Genomic DNA, 23,292 nt, shown 5'->3' with positions numbered 1-23,292 from the left:
ACAATCAGGTAATTTACGTACTTTTACGTTCTTATCACAAATAAATGTTCAACCCTGTCAGGTATTGTTCATATTTGGTGTTCAATGGATAAAATTTGATTATTCCAGATTATTCGCAATTCACGTGAGAGCGGTTGTATATTTTGTAAATTTTTTTTTAAGAAAATTTAAAAAAAAAAGTTTTAAAGACTCTCATTTTTGTTTTAAAAGGGTGTTAATTAATTTTCACCAATTATGGAACATCCTTTACCACATATAATGGAAAGTGCCGATGACTTTGGTGGCAAACCGAAAGATAGGTTAGTCTCCATTTTAGATCAAATTGAAATGCACGTAGAAAAATTACGAAAGGATGCCTCTAGATTGGAAGAAGAAAAGGATTCATTATTGACAACCCTTGACACTCTTCGCAACAATGAAGTACTTATTTCTTTAGAAGATTGTAAGTGAAAAATGCTTTGTTTTCTTTGCCTTAAGTCGCTCGATTGACCTAGAAGTTTCGAAATTTCCCGAACTTTCTTTCCAAATGTTTATTATTATTTTTTTTCTTCTTTTTACTGTTATTTTCATTATTTTTGATTAATATCAATGAAAGGCGAATAAATAGAAAAGTAATGATAATTTTTGCCATGTCATTATTATTTAATATTTATTTTTTTTGAAAATTTTTCGAGTTTATTTTTTTAAAACGATAATTGCGTTTCTTAGAAGGGTATGGCAAATCTGATTCACATACTAATAAAATATCTAATTGGTTTATCTCTATTAGCGGACAAAGATGATGTTTTGAGATATGCTGAGAGATTATCCATGAGATGTTTGACTGTTGATGTGCTTGTTAAGGTTCAACGCGATCATATTCAGCAGGAGGCCTTACATCAAGTAATAAAATAAATTTTAAATAATTTATTGAAAGATTAAAAAAAATTGAATATTTTTAAATTATTTTCGAAAAAGGAGAAAAACAAAATTTTTAAAAGTCTAATTATTTGTATTGTTCAGGTTAATGGCTTAATTGACAAATTAATTGTCAATTTACGAGACGATCCAAGTGCAACTAGATTGAGATGTGCTTCTTTTATGAACGCCTGCTCTTCTCAGGGTATAGGTCATTCTGATAAAATGTTTGAAACGGCCATATTAGGATGCACCATGGACGATCAAAAGAGAGTGAAAAAACGATTGCAAGGTTTACTTGATTATATTGACAAAGTCCAAACAATAGAACTTCCTTAAATTACCTTTTTTTCGAATAATTCCACTTATATACATTCATAACTATGATTTTTCTACATTCAAAATGTGATTAATGAACGCTTGAAGGAATTTGATGAGGAAAAATCTTAGAAAAGAAAAAACGCTGCATCCTTAAATTGATAGTTTTTTTTTTTTATTTTGTTAAAATTCTTCTCTTTTTTTGGAAGAAATCAAATTGCATTTAAAAAAAACTAAGTAAATTTATATAATTCGCTTCTTTTTTTCTCGGTGATTTGGAAAATTAATGTGAAACAATTTTTTTGTTTCTAAAAAACACTTTCTCGTGAGAAAAGAAAGAATAAGTAACTTGCAAATCGAATGAGCGGATAAGGATTGTGTGATGGGACTTTTTTTTTTATATAAATGAATCGTAAATTATTTTAAAATGAAAATTTTAATGTCTTTATATATAAAGGGGGAAAAATTCAAAATTGTAATTAAAATTATAGATTATTGAGAGAATTTAAAAATCTAGTCGACGTATTTTTTTTCGATTTTTTTTTTTTATTTAGGTAGGCTATAAGACTGCAGGACGGTCTGGGATTTTCATGGCTTGTAGCTTTTATAAAAATTTTGTTCTGCTTTTTAAAATTCGTATCAGCTCTCGTGTAAGTTATCAATTCTTTCATTGCTTCTTACGATTAAAAAAAAAATGATTTAGCATTAAAATAGAAAAAACAACAATAATAATAATTATTATAATATAGTTTCAATCGTGAAAATTTGACCGTCTTCGAATACTTTCCAGAAACAAAATATAAGTAAAATCGATGACTTATTTACTGTAAAGTCATTTTCAAGTCAATTTACCAATAATTTTCAGTATTGCATTTTTATATAAATATTTTTTTTAATACTTTCTCTAAATTATTTAATTGTGTAAATAAAAATAAAATCAATTTTCCAAGATTAAAAAAAAAAAAAATACTGACTTGAAAACGGCGTTATTGTAATATTGTAAATCTGTTATATACAGAATTTTCCTTTAGTAAATACATTTTTTTGTAATTAGAAAAAAAAATTATATTCTCAGCTTTGATTATTAACAAGTTTAATGTACAAATTACAAAAATAACTTCTATTGTCATTTCTGTGATAATAAAAGTTCAATTATAAAATTTGTAGCCTTTATTGAAATAAATTACTTAAGTACCTTATAAATTAATTTTCATTAACGATATTTGGTTAATTATTATTACTCACACTTCATTTTTTATAAATATTTTTTTTTTTACACTCGGGCAAAGATTCATACAATTTTTTGTTTAGCATTTTAATTATAACACGAACACTCAAATATTAAAAATGCAAACTTTTGCGAAATTTTTATTTCGCGTTTAAAAAAAAATTTTTTAAATAAAAAAATAACTTGGAAAGAAAAAAATTGGACAAAAATAAAATCTAAGGGAATATTTGTTTACATATTTACAAGTGACTCTTTGTGAGAAGACTTACAATGAGCAATATATAATTACATAAAAATATGAAAAAAAAAAAATTTTTCATCGCACCTGTTTGCTTTGGAGAAGAAAGGCACCCTTGTGTAAATTATTAAAATATATTACCTAATTTTTTTTTCTTTTTTTTAAATCCATTGCAATACAACAGATTGTTTTTTTTCTCATTCTTCTTTTCTTTTTTACTTCAATGTTTAAAAAAATATTGTAAATTAAAACAGTCGACAGGAAGTTTTGACGAAATGTTTTTTCTTGTGATTACGAATTTTTTTGCCACTTGGTCGTAATACGATTGTTCCATTACTAATGCGTCCTCCTGTCGAACCATTTGGACTAAAGGCACCTAAAATAAAAAAAAGGTTAATTAATTAATAAATATAAATTTTAAAAAAGTAATTTTTTTTTTAAAAGAAAGAGTTTAATTAAATCACTAAATTATTCTACTTCTATTTTGGGAAAAAGCTATTAACAATCGCGATGACCTCGATTTCATGAGGTTGTTAACGTCTCGAAAAATAAAATTGATTTCAGTTGAGATTATTAGAACTCGAGACAAGAGTTTCGAGATATAAATGATCAAGTGACCAAGTGAAACACCAATACATCGTTGAGGGATCGCGTGACCACAATGGAAAATTATATCGATCTTTAGTGAATCATATAATTTACGTATATGCATGTGCTGTAAAAGTTTCTCACATAGAGTCACAATAATTAGTTCTTTGAAAAATATGCGTGTTAACTTTATGGTCATTGGATAAACCTCAATTAAACTAGTTTTCACTTTTTATAAAGAAATTCATAACTTTTCCTTTCAATTTCACTTTGAATCAAATTTTAAATATTTGTCAAAAAAAAAAAACTAATAAGAAATTCAAAAAAAAATTAAATAGAAAAAATTACTTATAACTGAAGGTGTTCTTGGCTCTGAAGAATACATCCTAAGATCATCTTCGTCCTCATTGCGACGCATTTCTAAAAGACAACGTGTTGCCAAATGTCTAAAGACATTCATTACTCCAACATCTTCTTTAACAGACGTTCTCAAAAGTTTGCAACCTAAAGCTCGACTAAGTCTTTCTGCTTCATCTCTAAAAAAATAATCGAAACATTTTTTTTTATTGTATTTACTTTTTCTATTACCCTTTTTTTTATCTTGTACATTTATCAAGAAAAATATCGAATATTTTTCAATCAATTTGTGATAAAAATAAAATACAACAGAAAAAAAAAAAAACTTACGGATCGACAACACATTGATCGACGAGGTCCATTTTATTTTGCACTAGAACCGTTGGTATTTCACCACATTCATTCTCAACCTGTAAAAAGGCAAAATAAAATTGTTTGTTTCATCAACTAATTTGACCTACATTCTTCGTCGGTTAATATTTTTCATAAATATTCATAGTTGAAAATTAACACTTTACATTTCTCGAAAGATTCAACCTCGAATAAAAAGTTGAATTTTCCAAGACTTAATTTATTTCTTTCTATTCTTTTTTTTTTTGCCACGTGTAAGGACCAAAAACTATTTTTCCTATCAAAAAAAAAACTAATTTTTTGTCATTATATGAGATCTATTTAAGATTCAAAAAATTTGAAATTTAAATTTTGTCTCGAAGGCTTTTAATATTATAAAAATTTACATACTTTTGACTTGGAAATTTTTATTTGATTTTTAAATATATCTCGAGGGGAGAAAAAATATCAAAACTATTTTGTAAAAAATTATTAAAAATATCTATAAATAAATAAATAAATAAATAAACATTTAAAACAAGAAGGGGGTCCTTTATGTTTATTTCATAAACATTATGCTTCCTCATTATGTGAAGCAAAAAATTCGCTTCCTCGTGAAGGAAGCAATGAATTTGTCCAATTCAATTGATTGATTTAAAAAATTTCGAGTTAAAAATGTTTTAAATTAATTAAATTTTTTGAAAAATAAAGAAAATTTTAATTAATTTTGAGTATAACATAAACTTTATATATACGAATCGATTCGTTTTAATGCAAGGAATACAATTATTTTATTCATCAACTTGAATTTTAAAAAAACACAAAATTTTTTATCTAAAATATGAATTTTCGATTTTTCAATTTTTATTAATTCTCAAATTTTCAATCAAATCTATACTTTATATATACCAACCAATTCGTTTCAATGCAGGAAATAAAATTATTTCATATATAAACATGAATTTAAATAAACACATCATTTTTTAGCTAAAATGAGAATTTTTGATTTTTTAACTTTCATTAATTCTTTAAATTTCAATCAAATCTATATTTTATATATATCAATCGATTCATCTTGACATAAAGAAGACGATTATATTATATATTACCTTAAATTTTTCGATTCAAAAATTTTTTCAATTAAAAAAAAATTTTTGGAAAAAAGACGATAAAATTTTTTTTTTGGGGTATTTTTAAAAATCCTCTCGTCATTTTTGAGAGATTAATGTGTTAAATAAGCCTACCAAATTTTACGCAAATCCATTAAAACCTGTTAAAGATATCGTGTTCACAAAAACTATCCACACACACATACACACACACACACACACACACACATACACACACACATACATACATCCGGACAATTGATCAGGATCTCATATAACATGTTTCTATATAGAGGAAAATTTGTTTTCACCATTTTTAAAAATTTTATAAACGAAAGGACTACATAGCTTCCTCCACGAGGAAGCAAAAATGATAAAAAATTAGAAATAAAAATGGTAATCAACTTATTTGCTTTTGGTTAATTGAATCTAATTTAAAATTCACAAATTGCAATTCATGTTAGTAAGTATATAGTGAAGAGAGTTTTGAAGAGTCAACAGTCCTATAAAATGTACAATCACGTATATCTTGTTGAGACACACTCTCGAGCAGTGCTCTTCCTCTTCACAAATACATACGTTCGTCACAAATAAGTAGATACCTTGAATCTTTTCACTCTCTCATTTCTCCTCCGCCTTTTCAGACTAACAACAAAAAACGATTTAACGACTTTCCACACAAGGAACTTCGCGACCGGGTTACGAGAAACTTGTTCTAGCTTTTCATATATAAAAGACAATCTTTTTCAATTATAAAATTGTAATTTTTCCTTTTGTGAATAAAATAAACTAAATTACAACAAAAGAAAGAAACTAATTATCATTTTTAAATGTTAACTATTATTTCTATTCAGAAATTTAATTAAATAAAAAATTCCTAATTTAAAAATATCTAAAATAATTTTTTTTATAGAAAATTTAATGAAAATAATTCGAATGAACGAAAAAAAATCAGAATTCGAAGGGGAATCGAACCATTGAAGGAAGTTGTAATTTTTGTGTTTCTGGAGCATTTACCTTCAACTTCCATGAGGGAATGGCATCGAAAGAATCTCTGTCAGTGACTGAATAAGCCAGAACACAAGCGTGAGCTCCTCGGTAATAGGCGGCCGTAATTGCATCGAATTCTTCTTGACCTGCAGTGTCCCAGAGCATCAATCGAACGTCCTCGCCATCAACCCTGAAAAATAAAGAAAAAAATTCTCACAATCCAATAAAAAAAATAAATAAATAAATAAATAAACCTATTTTTTTATTAGACATTTTAATTCAGAAAAAAATATTAATAATTTTGTCATTAAAAACAAAAAATAGAACAAATTATTTTCCTTTCAAGGTAACAATAACAAAAAAAATATCTTCAATTAAGAAATCGTGCGACCTCGTCGAGAATTTCTTTACGGAAATAAAGTTTTAATAACAATAATAAAGAAATAATTACAAAATATAAGCAAATTAACAAAAAAAATCAATTTTTTAATAAAAATTTCTGAAAAAATGAGTAAAAAAAAAGAATGAAATTTGAATAAAGCTTTTAAAAATAAAATTTACTCAATCTCCCTTTCGAGGAAGTCGACTCCTATTGTTTTCTTGTAGTCCCTCGTATAAGTTCCTTTGCAAAATCTTTGGATCATGGAGGATTTTCCCACAGCACCATTGCCCACTATTACCACCTACAAGAGAAAAATTTTTAATTAATTTCAATAAATTCAACTAAAGCAAATAAATAAATAAAATTTAAAACTAAAATTATAAATACCTAATATAGATAAAATCATAAAATTCGTCTTGATATAAAAAAAAAGTGTTGACAGAAAAAATAAATTTTTTTTTTTCTATTTATATATATGAATGGATTTTAATGTATACTGTAATTATAGAAAATTACTCTAATGTATAATTTCTGACAATCTAACAAATGCGGTGAATAACGACCACTAATTGATGATTAACGACCGTTAATATCAGTCAATAAAATACAAAAGTAATAAAACTTTTCTGGTATAAAATAGGTTTAAGAACGCGTTCGCCTACTTTTTCTTATAATAATCAATACATAAATTGTAACATAAATATATATAAAAAATAAATAGCTAGAATTTTTTTTTTTCAATTTCAATATTTACTAGAAAATTATTTCTATAATAATTGATAAATATTCACGATAAGACTAATTTCTATACACATTCATTCAAAATAAACGGTAAATATTTCTAAATTTCTACCTGATCCTAAAAAAATTTAATACAATAATAAAAAAAAAAATAATAACGCTACTGAAAATATTTTCTCTTCAAAATATGATTATTTAAAAATTTAATTTTTATTTACAGAAATTAAAAAATTTCCTTATTAATTCTAAATAAAAAATTCACTTTTTTTTCAAAGCTTAAAATATTTAAAATATAAAATCAAAACCTTTTATGCAAAAAAAAAAATAAAAGGAAATTTTCCAAAGTGATAACATTTATGTGCAAGGTGCAAATTAAGTCGTGAATGAAAGCAGTTCTGAGGACAGGTGTATTCACCTGGCTTTTACTCCGTTTCCTGTATTTATTCAAAGACACGAATGAATTGTGTATTTGGTTCAATATTTTCGACGGTATTTAAAAAACCGGTTTCTTTTTTTTTTTTTTTTTTTTTGCAGAACGGAACTTGCATTATAAGTCTCGCACTTCTCATGACAAGTGCACCGTTAGTTCGACAGCAAATTTGGAAGAAATCGATTTTATCTTTTTATCAATTTTCTTCATTAGCAAAATATTTAAATCAAAATTTTTTAATTTAAAATTCATTAATTAAATTAATTCTTAATAAAAATCAATAAAAAAAATAGTTTTATCAAATTTGTTCAATAGAAAAAAAAATATTATTATTATTTTTATTTCACGTAAAATAAAATGATTTACGATTGAAAGTTCGCGTATTTTCCCAAGAATTTATGGAGAAAAGATGTTCATCGACGGTCGTTTAACTTTATAGCGAAGTGCAAGCAAAAGGTAGAGTAAAAGTTAACGCTTGCAGTTCTCGCATACCTAGGACATCATATTACATGTATGTACATGAGTACCGTTAAACGTGATCTCAACAGAAGGCGAGACACGATTATTATCAAAACAGATTTATTTACCCACTATAACATGATCAGTCAATTTTTTTTTTCTGTAAATTTATATGAGTAAAATATCAATGATTAAACAACACTTCTTTCAAAACAGGAACGACAACCAGTCTTTATAATTATATGGAGCTTCATTATAATTTTCTGCCTAGAGAAGAAGCTGTTTACACTTTTTAATAGAATCATTTATTTTTTTCTTATTTTAGGCGAAAGTCGTTTCTCTCAATTTTATTAGTACCACTGACACATTTTTTTAATTTCAAATTAAATTTATTCTTTAAATTAAAAATTATTTACAAAAGTTCGTTTTGAAAGAAGTTATAAAAATTAGAATTTTATGAGTGTAATAAAAAAAAAAAAGATAAATTTTAACTGATAAATTACTTAAACTGAATTAATCAATTAAAAACTCATTTAATTATAATCAACGAATATATCGCAAATCGTATATAACTTGAATTTTTTCAATTTACTTAATATATGTAAATACAGAAAAAATATATCAACAATAAAATTAATAATGTAAAAAAAACAATTTTAACCTTAAAAATTTCGAATGCAAAAAATTTATTTATAAAAAAAACCAATTTCTTATTAAAATATTTTTTTTTTATCAAAAATTTTTAAAATAGAACATATTTTATAATCACTAGGCTAAAACATTTTTCTTTTGTAAAACTAATTTAAAAAAAAAACCATATTAAGATAAAAAACAAAATGAACTACAAGTATAATAATAATAATCTACAATATAAAAGATGAGTTACCTTGAGGGAAATCTCGAGCTCTTCCTCTCGCATTCTGACCACACCGCGATTAGCATAATAATATCCCACTAGAATTTCTTTCAGCCGCTCCTGCGACTCCTCGAATGGAAAACTTATGCCATAAACTTTAATCAAGGCTTTCCGGCAAGAAGTATATCACCTTTCCCGGTGTTTTGAGCCGGCATGTTTTTCTTCGGCACGGCCCATGGCCATTTGGCCTTCTTTACTTGTTCAAATATATAATATATAATCCTGAGTTTTTTTTTCTTTTAAAATAAAGAAGCGGTTAATTTGCAGTCAGAAAAAAAAGAAACAATTCACAATGAAAAAACGCGTTACAGAACAAACACACACTGATACGCGCCACTGGCCGACTGAAACACGAAACAGAAAATTACTCCTCAACCTGCAGAAACGTCTTAAAAACGAACACCTGCGACCTGCCGCCAGGTATTTACCTGGGGAACCTAGTAAATTTTTCCTAAAGATCACTAGGGACATTTCAAAAAGCGCTAAAATTATTACTAGCACTGCTGGAATATTTAAATTTAAAAAATGTTAATGTTTTAAATCAAATTCAAAGCACATATTTAAGAAATGATTTAAAATATTAAAAATCGATGTTAATGTAAAAGAAATAATAATATTAAAATTATCACAAACAAAAATTATTAAACATAACCTCATTTGGTAAAATTTAAATTAAAAAACGGCGGGATATTTTAAAAATTGTTTTTGAATATCAAGTCGCAAATAATAAAAAATAGATAATGTTTAATACAAAAACAACTGTTCTAATAAACCATATTTTTGTTTATTATTAATACAGTAATAAAAGTCGACGACGGTATTGACATAACAAAATCAATTATCGGTTAAGATCAGTTAACGGCATAAATGATACAATTTTTTTTTTTAAATTGACTTAAAAAAACATTTTTCTTGATCGTTTATATTTTAACTACTTAATGTAGTTTACGTGTGCGCATGTAAATACACATTTATTTATAAAGCACAGGTATAAAAAAAAAAGAATTGTAAATGGAAGAAACGAAAATAAGTATATTATTTTCTAAAATTACTCGATATGTATAAAATATAAAATAATTGTACAATTCATAATTACTAAAACTAATTAAAATTGTAATTACCATAATATAATCGAAAAATAGGAGTTTTGAAAAAAAAATTATCAGAAAATGTATTAAAAAAATTCCCATTTTTTTCGAAAAAAGAAAAAAAAGGGAGATAAAAGCTTAAAAAACTTGTAAGTTATAAATTGTTAAGAAATATGATTTTTTTTTTCAATGAATTTGAAACGAAAGCAAAAAATTAGAGTGATTTGCATAAAATAACTAGTGGTGAGTAGTGACAACAGAACGATTTTTTTTTTTTTTGAATAAATTTCGTTACTGTTAATCGGTTATACTAATAATTAAACGTTAGTAATATGCACTAGACCGAATTTTTTTTTGTAAAAGATTAATAATAAGATTGGTCAAAATTAACAACTTATCATACTCTGATGATACGTATTTGTCATTGAAAAAAAAAAGAAAAAAAGTGACTAAATCTATGTGCGCTTACTTTAGAATAATTCGCTACTGTACACTGCGATTTGGTTCCATTTAAATTAAAAAAAAAAATTTTGTCTTTGTCATCATCTCGATATTTTTTTTTTTTTTAAACCGGGGAAAATATTTTATACAAAATGTATCGAAAATAATTAAATTATTTCCAAATTGTGTCTTTTTAACGTGTAATTAAATACTTTAGTTTTAAATATAAAAAAAAAAATTCCAGTTTTAAGATTATTAGTAACAAAAAGCAATAAAGACTAAATATATCGTTGATGATAATTGATGCCGACGCTTCTGTAAGCAAAAAATTGCTTACAAACTTTCAAGAGTTATAGTAATGGAATTTTTTTATTTACTATAAACCCCCTCGCCACTAACTTATAACGACTGTTCTTATCGTTTTGTAGGAATTTTTTTTTCAAATTCACGTCAGTAAAAATTAATTTTCCTTCGCGAATCATCTACTTGGAATTTTCGTCACCTTTTTCTCTTCATAACGTATTTGTATTTGTCCCTTAATGAAAAATTCAATTTTTAAAACCAACCGTTTCGCTAAAATCAATAGACACCTAAGGCGTTAAAAAAAAAAAAAAAATTATCCTAGACACTTCTAGAATCTTATGTATGGCAGCCATAATTGTGAAAAAACGAAAATAAAAAAAAAAAAAAAATTAAAAATTGTTACGACGATAAAAAAATAAACAGTACTGTTGTACTACATCTCTCAGATTATCTTCTTTACAAACTGAAAACAGTACTTCTTGGATATCACAAACTTCATCTTGTTATTTTTTAATAAAAATGTCGAGTTTTTTTTTCTGTTAAATTTCTATAGACCTGATAATCCCTTGCCGGACGTGCAAAAGATTTTCTCCAACTTGATTTCGTAGACCGTCTGTACGAATTGTAAACAGGTAAACTTGTGAACATTTTAATTTCACCAGGCAACATTACTCAGTAAGCCGATGCTTCTTTATATTCCGAGCCTTCCATAGTGAAAAAATCTTCCAATTTCCACTGGAGTGTCTCAAATGTTGGCCTCTTCATTGGATCTTTATTCCAACATTCCAACATAATATCATACAATGCCGCGGGACAATTTGGTGGGCACGGCATTCTATAACCGTGCTCAACTTGATGCAAAACTTCAGCGTTTGTCATACCTGCGCAAAAAAAAAAATATTTTTCATAACCGAAAATCTATAAAATTACAAAATTTTTTTAATATTTAAATTTTATTTTAACTTACCAGGATAAGGAATTCTTCCGTAAGTGACCAGCTCTGTGAGAAGAATTCCAAATGACCATACATCTGATTTAATACTAAATTTGCTGTAATTTGCAGCTTCAGGTGCAGTCCATTTAATTGGAAATCTTGCTCCTATTCTTGCCTCGTATTCATCTTCCTTTATCAGCCTAGCGAGACCAAAATCTGCTATTTTAACAACATTACCATCAGCTACGAGAACATTACGAGCGGCCAAATCACGATGAATATAATTTTGCGACTCTAAATACGCCATTCCAGCTGCGATTTGAGCCGACATATCAATCAATTGTTGAAGATTTAAACCTCTTCCTTTTCCTGAAATTTAATTTCAAAAAAAATATATAAGCCTCGAATCAACTTTAAAGCGCAAAAAAAGCTGTTTTTTATTTTAATTAATAAATATTTTACTTTAAATAACTAATATTAAATTCATTACATTAATTCCCTAATAAGAATATTACAAAAAGAAAATTTATTTCAAATATTTCATAATTGAATTAAAACAAATTTTCCTGAATTTTACTATAAAATATTCAAAATCAAAATATTTTAAAATTATAAAAGAATTGAATTTAAATTTTACCTTGCAAATATTCGAGAAGACTTCCATTTCTCATAAGTTCAGTGATTATGTAAATTGGCTCTTCCATCGTGCAAACGGCATAAAGTTGAATTAACTTATCGTGCCTGAGTTTTTTCATTATTTGCGCTTCAGCTAAGAAATCTTTTGGATCCATTGTTCCTGGTTTTAGTGTTTTAATTGCCACTGAAGTTGTATTATTCCAAAGACCCTCCCATACTTCTCCAAATTGACCTTGACCCAATTTGCGAACAAATTTCAATGTTGTCTTATCAATTTCCCATTGATCCCTAGTTCGATGACTAAGTCCCTCGGTTACGGGTTTCTCAACCTATATAAAAACAAAATCATTTACAATTTTTATTTGTTAAAAAAAATTTGTTTGAAGTTTTTTTTTTTTGATACAATACTCGTACGAGAAATTATTTTTCAAGCAGTACTCACCTAATTTTAAAAAAATTTAATTTAATATAAATATTTTAATTAATTAATTTTTTAATTACATTGAGAATTAAAATAATTTTCGAAAAAAATTAATTTTTTTTTTATTAAGAAAAAAAGCTAAAAAAAATATTTTAGGCTTCAATGTAAATATTTGGACGCCAATTAGTTTTTTTTTTTTTTTTAGCGAGAACCATTTATAAAATAATTACTCGCATACATCGGTTGAAAGTTAAAGCAAATGAATAATATTTAGCTGTGAAAGTATCATGATTATGAAAATGAAATGAAAGTTCTCAAACGTAAAATGTTAAAAATCTTCCTTACGATTCAAATTAATACAACTAAATAAAACAGAATTTTTTTAAAATAATGTCTCATTAAATATTCAATATTAAAAAGCGTTAAATTTATTATTTTCCTAGCAAATGGGAAAATTTTTTTCGCCGTGATAAAAACAAAAAAAAATATATTCAATTTAAAATTTTAACCTAAAATTTAAATAAAAAATAATTCTGTAAAAAAATTTCTTTATAAATTTTTAGTAAATCTATTTTAAGTTTGCTTCATTTGTCATGCTTCACAGAAAAGTTTCCTGACATAGAGAGAAATTTCCAAAGTTGCACGTAATTAATCATTAAAAGAAAACTAATTACAACTAAAACTTGGTCTGTTAATTACAACAGGAAACTCTCTGTACATAACTAACAATAAGTGAAATAGCATTTTGTTAAGCAAGACTGCAACTAAAGTGTTTAAAAAAAATGTTATTAAGAACTTAATAAAATATTAAATTTAATTAAAAATTTTTTTCCAAAAAAAAAAATTTAACATTTACGCCATAATATTATAATTATTATTTAATACAATTGGAAATTTTTATACAGCATTTTTTTTCCCCCTTACTGAATTCGAATCTTCACAAATTCTTTCAGTCATCTTACACCAGTCTGTGGTATTGATTTAGCATTTAACCATATATAAAAACTCTCATAAAATATCACGCGCTTGCAATAAGTATTGAATTTGAGAATTTTTAACACATGCGATAAAATATTTTATAAATAAATATATAGACAAGTATCGCGACAAATTATAATAAAAATAAAATTATCTTTGTTGAAGAATTTGAAAAATATAAATAATCACAAAATTTATTTTTCATCTTAATTATATTCTCTTATCGATGTTGTAAATTCATTGTGAATTTTTTCACATTAAAAAGATTTATCAAAATAAAAAAAATGGTGAATCTAAAATATACATGAAATGCAAATTCTAATTTCTAAATATGGAACTATATGTTTGTGAAATAAAATCCCATATAAAACAGGCTTGTGCTGGTATATGAAGATTTGATAAGATGACAAATCGCGTATGTTAAGTGACGTTAAGTGATTATTGGGACATTAAATTTACCAAGAAAATCCAGCGGGAGTTGGGGTAAGCAAAAACAGAAATAACAAAATCTATTTCAAATAACAAACCTTGCAAAAAAAATTATTATTTTTAATCTCTTAATTAAATTAAAAAAGAAACGCCAATTCTTTTGTTCATCGATTAATAATAACTAAATAATTAAAATTAATTCAATAATAAATTATTATTTAAAATAATAGATATTTGAAACTGAAATTAATTTTCAACAAACCACTTTTTTGTCCTTTGATATTAAAAAGATGTTAATTAGTTGTAAAAATCATTGTAAGGTCCAACTTGGAGTTTAAACAGTGCAAAATTTTCTAATTAGAAATTCATTTTGTGAAAAAATATTCTAAAATTACGACAATAATTGTATCATGCAATTAGTCGTTTTTACTACATCAAAGGATTATCAAATCCTTTGTTAAAAATTTGTATCTCTAAAAGCAGCAAGTCAGGTTTTTTTTATTGTTTTCAACAAGTATTCGAATCTTCGACATGCAACGAGCTGTCTAAACTCCATTCAGACAATATATGTATATAAATAATTATAATAGAATAGCTCTTAGAAAATTAACACGCTTACCTGTACACATGGTTTGCATAAATTAACACAAAGTCCATCAGCATCTTTACTGTAATGTTCGACAAGATCCTGAAGATTCCTGAATGTTGTTCGCCTTGCAATGAAGAAGCCACCCTCGTCCAGTTGCCTTATACGATAATGTTTCACAGTGTCTCCGTCTCTCACTTTAAAAAATAAATATATAAATTTGCAAAATGCCTTTGTAAAATAAAAAATAAATTCTCTAATGTTAATATTATTGAAAATAAAAATATAGAATATGAATATAATAAATAATTTATAGATTTAATTTTCAAAATGAATTACCTGAAAGTGAATAGTCATTGTGTCGACTTTCAGAATCTCGAATTAGAAAAGCTCCATGAGCATTCTCAGGCAAAAGAAGTTTCTTCTCAGCTTCGATTCTTTTAATTTTTCTGAAGTACCATCTAAAAAAAAAAATTACAATTTTATTATTTTTCTATTCATCACTATTTTTAGAAAAATAAAAATTGAAAAATTAAAACAAAATATAAAAATATATAATTATTTTTATTTATATTAATCTCCAAATTATTTTATTTTTCACTATTTTGTTTTCATTTATTTCTCCGACAGGTCAATAATATCTTCATTACTGAACGATACTTTTTTAAATTGCAAATTAGACGAGTTATAGAAGGAACGGTAAATCGTGAATGTGATTTGCGTTTAATGAAAACCTACAAGTTTTATAAGGTCGGTTGGAGTCGACGGCCTTGTGCTTTCAGTTTTTAATGTTTTATTATTCAATTAAAAAAGAAGAAACTAATTTCATATAAATTAATTTATATTGCATTATAATTTTTTGTTTTTCTTGCGTGATTTACGAATTTTTACATTACAAAATTACAGAATAATAAAATAAGTAAAAAAAAAAATATAAATTTTTAATGTAGAATTTCAATTTTAATTTTTTTGAAAAATAAAATTTTAATTAATATATAAAAATAAACTTACGGCTCGGCTTCGATTGATTTCAGTTTTGCAACATAATTACTGGGAATGTAACCCTCTTGTCGTGTTCTCTTACTTCTTGCAAGCCACCAATCACCCTGTGTGTCATTTAAAATTTCCAAATGTTCACCTTTACGAAAACTAAGATCCTCATCAGTGCGTGCATCATAATCATAAAGAGCAACAAATATTTTCGCCGATGGAACATCAGTATGTGGTATTTGTGGCATTGGCCTAATTGGATCCGGTGGAGGTGTAGGAACACCACCCCCAGGACTTGCTTGTGAAGCCACAGCCATTTCAATACTAGGATTACCTATCCTATCAGGCTTCTCCTTTTCTGCATCTGTTTGATTACTGAAGCAATTTCCCATTTTTCCTCCTTTTTTATCGTATTTTTAAAAAAATCAAGTCTTTCTTCTTCTAAAGAAATATTATTTTAAACGAATTTTAAAATTCGCATGTCAAGAATTTCTTCATAAAATATATAATTAAAAATTTATGTATAATTAAAACTTTATAAAATTGTTAATCTTTGTCATAGATAAAGCTCGTTTATATTTGTCGTTAACACTTTTTTTTTTTTTTTTTTTAAAATACAAATTATATATTAATTAGAGTCAGTCTTGAAAATTAAATTTATTTTGTTTATTAGTTTCGAGAGCACTGACCGTCGACAATTTGTTCTCTTCAAACGATCGAATTCTCACGTCATCGAACATACGCGTGCGTGATCATTCTACATTCAAAATCCGCTTTCGAATTGGCGAAAGCAGCAGACTGCAGATAAATATCCTTGAATGATTTGGACGAAACTTTCATTGAATTCGATGATATAGAGAAACAATTACACTTGATTTATATTAATCTGATTGTTTAACAATAATAAAATCGATAATAAATTACCTTATATCTATAAGGATGCAAAAGAACTTAACAAAGTACCGGAGACAATTTTCTAACAATCACTTCCTGATTGTTGGGATTTTCTTTTTTTTTTGTTATTTGTGATTAGCACCAATTTAACTTTTTAAAAAATAAATTGTAATTTAAAATAAAAAATTTTTAAATGGAACACACACATTTAAATTGCGAAAATGTTTTTTTGATTGTTGATGAATTTTCCGTATGAATTAGTTGAAGGCAAGAAATCGCCATTGTACCTTCAGAAATCAACACACCGATCCGTCAAACGACACAGGGAGACAATAAAATGTCAAACTAAATACAGTAGATCAAAAGCGAATTACACGGGAAAATCACAAGCACCATTAAAACTTTTCTTTAAAGATTCAAGACATTGTTTTCGAGGCGTTTTTTCGCAATTATTTCACAAGATGTACAAAGTGAAAACACCCATCCTGAAGGTGGTATCAAACGGAATGTCTTCGGCAATGTTCGGTTTTATTCGTGGAAAAAAGGCGTGGAGTACACGGCCATTTTTAAAACCACTGTACAAAAGCGGGAAAATTCAAATTAACTTTCAGAGATTAGAAAAAAAAAACTCCAAGTTTGGCTTGTTATATCAATTTTATCAAACATGTTAATTATTTATTCGCGTCGTGTTATAAATTCCGCTTATTTATTTATAATTAACATTAAAGCATTCAAACAATCGCCAGTACACTCTCAAAACATTAAAATAAAATGTTATACAATTCCAAAAATTCAGACTTTTATAAACTTTTTTTTTTTTTTTATTATTATTCACAGAATAATTAGATATTATTTATTATTTGACGAATAATTGGAATAGTTGACATTTTTCATTTAAGATTTAAAGCTCGTCGCACATTGAAAAATGTAACTATTTTGCCATCATTTTTTTTTTTTTATTGGATCAGTCTCTCAAATTTTTTTCCGCTTCTAATTAATTTAACTAGCCTAATTATATAAAAATTGTTATAAATTGTAACTCCAGAACGAGTATTAAAAATAAAACAGGAGAAAAAAAAAATGGTTATTCAGTAGGATTTTCATCGGGAATTGGAATTTCAAGAAGACGAGGTCCATAGAGTAGTACATAGGCGCAATGCCAATCACCACCGCCGCTTAATTTTAAAACATCTTCACTTGTTATTATACTGACATTATCGTCGTCACATTTTATCCAAGTGTCACCTTTTTGACGTACCCAGGCAACATAATGTCCACTGCTACTCGAACGACCTTGATGCGTTAAAACTGCTTGTAATGTATAATAACCGCTGTTATTCGAACCAAGATCTGAAAAAAAAAAAATTACATAAGTTTATTTAGAAAATAATTAATTATTTTTTATTTTATTTACCATTTTCAAAACAGAAGGGTTCTTGTTTTGTTTTCTCCTCCTTTTCGTCGCCTTTATTTCGTTTATCCTTTAAATTTCTCGCCTCCTCAACTTGTTTGTCCTCGAGTTCCTTGAATTTGTCTCTAACTGGAATAAGTTTTTGTTGCAATTCAGGTGAACATAATTCAAAAGCATCGAATTCAAGAGGAAATTTCACATCCTTAAGTATCTTTGCATTTATCGCTCCTTTTTCTTTATAATAAAAACGAACAAATTGTATCGTCAAATACGCTGGCAGCCTGCTAATCTTCGACTGAAATTAAAATTTCAATTTTATTTTCTTTTTATAAAAAAATTTTTTTAATTTTAATTACCGTTTTAGTATATATTGCATCTCGTCCTAATGTTGATGAATGTTTCGTAATTTGTTCCTGCATTTTATTCCTGAGTCCAGAGTGCATATACTTAACATCAGTTGAAATAAAACAGCTCAATTGCAAAAAATCCTCTTTTCCTTTAGATGGTGTCTCTTCCTCCGATTCGATGCATTTCAATTCCGTATCAAATGTCCCACCAAAATATTGTTCAATCAATGAAGAATGTTTACTTCTCTGCTCACCATCGCCAATTTCATTTGGATATTCCTGAAAAAAAAATGACTAATAAAAAAAAAATTCTTTTCTAATTTACAAAAATTACAATTTACCTTTGGTGGTAATTTTTCTTTCAACATTCGTATAATTTCAGTCCAACATTCATTTGCGTCTTGCTGTTGAAAACCACCGTGTTCCGATTTCTCGGCAAAACGTGGAAACGCCAAATGCACCATTTGAACTAAAACAACAGGTGGCAAGGAAGCGCCTTTATCCATTCCCTCATATAAATCACGAAGTGACGCTGTAATACTTTGAGCAGGTACAATAAATGTATTACTGCTTGGTGCAAGTCCACCGGAAAATTTTTTTAATGCATCACGTAATTCGGGTACTGTTTTTAAACATTGAACAGTTGCATTTAAATAACACGTATTACCAAGATTAGTTAAACCTGCTGGTAAATCTAATGCAGTTGCCAATTCCGATTCATTCATATCCTCGAGAAAAAGTGGTTTCTCCGTTGGTTCCATTGGAACATCCTCTTCTTTCGAGCCCATCATCAATACAGTAACACCCTAAAAAAAAAAAAAAAATTTAAAATTAATTCTCCACAATAAATATATATATATTTTAATAAAATAAAAACTTACATCCTTCAATTTCATTATTCCCCAGTCCTCGTCCTTAAGCGTCATTCCTTTAAGCATAACTTTTTGCCTTTCTGGTTGAACACCCGTTAATGCAAAAAGTTGTGCTTTAAATAGCATTGGTTCCTCGTCAGTATTAACTTCTACATTTGGAAAAAGTTCCTTGCCCCATTTCACTTTAACTGTAATTAAAAAAATTACAGAATTACATATATATTTTATTATTTAAAATAAAAATATCACTTATAGGTTAGAAACGCATGACATTTTTTGTTTATTAATACTTACTTGAATATTGTGGCATTTTTTTCACTATTTTTTACAAATACAAATTGAAAACACTTATTATAATTAAAAAATTGAATTTAATTGTCAATATAAGTGAAATAAAAGTTGCCAAATAAAGTTGCAAGTCAGACTACTTTTACGACAACAGATGATTGTGCCGCCCGCACCACTGGATTCAAAAATCACTCCGTTTACATTGATGACACGCACGTTGTCAAAAAAAAATTTTTTATATATTTAAAAAAAGAAAGAAATTATTGTTAAATAATTGAAATCGATAAACAGTGTAATTTTACAGGAAAAACAATAAGTGTAAATTAATATATATAAAAAAAAACAATATGAAACAAAACATAACCTATAAATGTAAATAAAATTTTTTACAAAATGGTAAATAACATAAACTAAAATATAAAATGGTTTTTATAAATCGAGGACTGTTTTATGCAAAAAAAATCGAATCTATAGAGAAGGTAGGACAAATTTTTACTATTTTCGCTTTAAATTAAAAAAGAATACAATATTTTCTTGAATAAATTAAAATTATTTTATTATTTAATTTAATTTTCTATTTTCACACAATGAATATTAAATAAATTCTAAATAGAGAATATCTATTAAATAAACAAATTTTTATGTTTATAAATTTTTTACTTTAGCCTATGAGAAATTTTCTACGTAAAGGTTTCGTGGATCATCTTCGAATAACTGTAAAAGCTGGACATGGAGGTTCAGGACTTCCAAAATACGGTGGCAAAGGTGGTCGTGGTGGTCATGTTTACATACAAGGATCCGATTATTATACATTAAAAGCAACTGAGAGATTAATAAATGCAAAAAAATTACAAGCTGAACCAGGAACAAATAGTTCTGCACACGGTTTAATTGGAACAGTTGGAAAAGATTTAATTATTAAAGTTCCAACTGGAGTTGTTGCCTATGACGACAACGGCATTACAATTGGTATATATATTTATTATTTTAATTAATAAATTTTAATTTATTTATCTTTTATATTTCAACTAGCAAAATTAAACGCTCGCAAGCGCGCTAAATTTAGTATTTAATTGTTTGTTTTAAAGAAATTAAAGATTAATATTATCAATAATAATTTAATTTATTAGAATATTATTACATATTAAATGGTAATAATGAAAATTATATGTTTAGAGGCCTCGGATTATACGACTTTTTCCGACTTTTTTCAAAAATACGATTTTTATCGACTTATTTTAATAAAATGCGACATTTTTTTTTACATTTGAAAAAAAATGTAAATAAAATACATTTTTTTAGTATAAAATGTAGATCTTCTTCAGATCTTCTTCAATTCAATTATTTAACAAATTTTGAACTAAAATGATTCTTCACTAAATTAATTATTTTTAATAATTTTAATGAAATACATCACAAATTCAATTATATCAAAATTATTTTCCAATTAAAATTTTTATGAAATTTAACAATTGTTTATAATTTTAAAAAAAATATCACAATAAAATTGAATTATTTTTTAAAAATTTCAATTCAAAATAAACTAAAATTCAATTATTTTCCAAGTATTCAATTCAAAATAAACTAAAATTCAATTATTTTCTTAAAATTGTGATTTTAAAATCAACTAATATTCAATTATTTTCAAAATTTTAATTAAAATTCAATTATTTCCCAAAAATTTTCAATTTAAAATCAAATAAAATTTAATTATTCTCAAAAATTTGAATTCAAAATTAATTGAATTTTCAATAATTTGAATTTAAAAGCATCTAAAATTTAATTATTTCTAAAATTTTCCATTGAAATTTTTTTTTGTTTGAAATTTAATAATTTCAATTATAACTCTAAGGAAATTTAATTATTTTTAACTATTTTAATAATATTCTTTGAAATTTCAACTATCTGAAACCATTTTTCAATTAAAAATGATTTTCAAATTATTGTATTTTGTCCGCATTTTCTAATAAATTTTTAGTGAAATCATCTAAAATTTTAATTACAAAACACTTAAAGTTTCAATTAATTTCAAAAATCTTAATTTTAAATCTTTGAAAATTAAATTAAATTTAAAAAATGTTTTCCAAAAATTGTTTGATAAATTATTTTTAGTTCTGTAAAATTTAATAATTGTTTGAAAATTAACAATATCTTTTGAAATTTAAATATTTCTAAAAATTTCAATTTTAAAGCTTCGAAAAGGATTATTATTAAAAAAAAATTTTTATTTAAAAAACTGTAAAATATTTTTGTTAAAATAAAAAACAAATCCACTTTTTTTTGGAATATAAATCGACTGAAACGACTTCTTGTGTCTCTAAGTTGATTCGAGGCCTGTGTTTTTATAATTAATATTTAATAGGTATTCGTTGACCCCTGGTACCTTAAAAATTAATTTTTAAAAATAAATTTTTTTCAAATTACTATCTTGTACGAAATTTCCTGGCGCATATTTTTTCTCATCATAAATTTTTTGTATTTGTATACAATTTTTGAATCAATATACAAGTTTAAAAAAAATTTCGTTGGTAAACGTTGTGTACTTCAGCTTCGTGAATTGAATTTTCGAATTTGGAATTTTAAAGAAACTTATTCCGAAATTTGGAAACACAATTATACAACTTTGGCAAAAATGAAATGCCAACTTCAAGTTAGGACAGAAGGACAGACCAAGCATTTTATTATTATATAATTTTTTTAATTCTATGTATTTTAATGGATAAAATTCTTCAAATTTTCAGGAGAAGTAAATACAGCAATGTCACAATTAAAAATAGCAGAAGGAGGTCTTGGTGGTTGTAAAGAAACAAATTTTTGTGGACGAAAAGGACAGATGCGTACAATAAATTTAGATTTAAAATTAATATCAGACATTGCTGTTGTTGGATTTCCAAATGCGGGAAAAAGTACACTTTTAAAAGCAATCTCACGAGCTTCTCCAAGAGTCGCGGAATATCCATGTAAGATAATTAAAAATAATTTTCATTTATTTTTAATTTAAAAATAATTTCTACTTTCAGTTACCACAGTGAGGCCAAATATTGGAATAATGGAGTTCACAGACCTGAGAAAAATAACTGTGGGTGATTTGCCAGGATTAATAGAAGGAGCACATCAAAATGTTGGCATGGGTTATAAATTTTTGAAACACATTGAAAGATCTAAAATGTTATTATTTGTCGTTGATATTCAGGGATTTCAATTGTCACCAAAACATATTTATCGAAATTGCCTCGAAACAATTGTATTACTCAATAAGGAAATTGAACTCTATAAACCTGATTTAATTGATATGCCAGCAATGCTTCTTATTAATAAAATGGATACACCGGACGCTAATGATAATTTAAAATCATTTCTTCCAAAGATAGAGGATTTAAAAAAATATCTTCACGAATTTCCAGAAGAAATTCGTCCCGAAAATGTTGTCAAGTTCTTGGACATTTATAAAGTTACAATGTTAAACATGACGTATGACGAGAAAGAATTACTTAAATTTAGAATAAGAAATACTTTAGATAAATGTACGTCCATTGAGGAATTTAATAAAATAGGTGCTGAGCCAGTTTTACAATTAATTGAGCGAATGAAAAAGGATACGAAAAAAATAGCTCCACTTTTAGTATAAAAAAAAAAAAATACTGTAAATATAATTTTTTATTTCAATTATTAAAATGTTTACAAAAAATTA

The 23,292-nt window shown here is 26.0% G+C and overlaps 5 protein-coding genes across 7 annotated transcripts; 2 read left to right on the top strand and 3 right to left on the bottom strand.

Moving 5' to 3' along the window:
- Positions 1-29: 29 nt before the first annotated feature.
- On the top strand, positions 30-2,381 carry LOC127288511 (BAG family molecular chaperone regulator 2). Of its 2 annotated transcripts, none has more exons than XM_051315995.1 (4): positions 30-124; positions 211-442; positions 770-882; positions 1,003-2,381. In XM_051315995.1, the coding sequence occupies exons 2-4, from the start codon at positions 235-237 to the stop codon at positions 1,234-1,236; spliced, it is 555 nt and encodes a 184-aa protein (XP_051171952.1). In that variant the 5' UTR covers positions 30-124; positions 211-234; the 3' UTR covers positions 1,237-2,381. The 2 variants fall into 2 exon arrangements, with proteins under 2 accessions (XP_051171952.1, XP_051171950.1); XM_051315993.1 differs by having other exon boundaries at positions 43-133.
- LOC127288510 (ras-related protein Rab-23) lies at positions 1,628-9,387 on the bottom strand. The gene is made up of 6 exons (XM_051315992.1): positions 8,954-9,387; positions 6,617-6,738; positions 6,083-6,245; positions 3,957-4,036; positions 3,618-3,805; positions 1,628-3,057 (listed from the first exon to the last, which is right to left on the bottom strand). Exons 1-6 carry the CDS (start codon positions 8,984-8,986, stop codon positions 2,927-2,929), a joined length of 717 nt encoding a protein of 238 aa, XP_051171949.1. The 5' UTR covers positions 8,987-9,387; the 3' UTR covers positions 1,628-2,926.
- Positions 9,388-9,745: 358 nt separating this feature from the next.
- LOC127288725 (tyrosine-protein kinase Src42A) lies at positions 9,746-16,650 on the bottom strand. 2 transcript variants are annotated; one of them, XM_051316356.1, is made up of 6 exons: positions 15,811-16,650; positions 15,139-15,260; positions 14,833-14,996; positions 12,387-12,714; positions 11,783-12,118; positions 9,746-11,696 (listed from the first exon to the last, which is right to left on the bottom strand). In XM_051316356.1, the coding sequence occupies exons 1-6, from the start codon at positions 16,179-16,181 to the stop codon at positions 11,488-11,490; spliced, it is 1,530 nt and encodes a 509-aa protein (XP_051172313.1). In that variant the 5' UTR covers positions 16,182-16,650; the 3' UTR covers positions 9,746-11,487. The 2 variants fall into 2 exon arrangements, with proteins under 2 accessions (XP_051172313.1, XP_051172314.1); XM_051316357.1 differs by having other exon boundaries at positions 12,387-12,708.
- A 142-nt stretch (positions 16,651-16,792) lies between these two features.
- On the bottom strand, positions 16,793-19,775 carry LOC127288726 (ubiquitin carboxyl-terminal hydrolase 14). Its single transcript, XM_051316358.1, has 6 exons — positions 19,608-19,775; positions 19,323-19,501; positions 18,783-19,247; positions 18,451-18,720; positions 18,098-18,389; positions 16,793-18,033 (listed from the first exon to the last, which is right to left on the bottom strand). Exons 1-6 carry the CDS (start codon positions 19,621-19,623, stop codon positions 17,768-17,770), a joined length of 1,488 nt encoding a protein of 495 aa, XP_051172315.1. The 5' UTR covers positions 19,624-19,775; the 3' UTR covers positions 16,793-17,767.
- Positions 19,776-19,868: 93 nt separating this feature from the next.
- Positions 19,869-23,292, top strand: LOC127288727 (GTP-binding protein 10 homolog). The gene is made up of 4 exons (XM_051316359.1): positions 19,869-20,080; positions 20,267-20,570; positions 22,343-22,561; positions 22,622-23,292. The coding sequence occupies exons 1-4, from the start codon at positions 20,024-20,026 to the stop codon at positions 23,227-23,229; spliced, it is 1,188 nt and encodes a 395-aa protein (XP_051172316.1). The 5' UTR covers positions 19,869-20,023; the 3' UTR covers positions 23,230-23,292.

The sequence above is a fragment of the Leptopilina boulardi genome, unplaced genomic scaffold, assembly GCF_019393585.1.
Source record: "Leptopilina boulardi isolate dan_hultmark-lab unplaced genomic scaffold, ZJU_Lbou_2.1 LbouV2_392, whole genome shotgun sequence".
Lineage (NCBI taxonomy): Eukaryota > Metazoa > Arthropoda > Insecta > Hymenoptera > Figitidae > Leptopilina > Leptopilina boulardi.
This window is presented reverse-complemented; position numbering and strand designations above follow the sequence as displayed.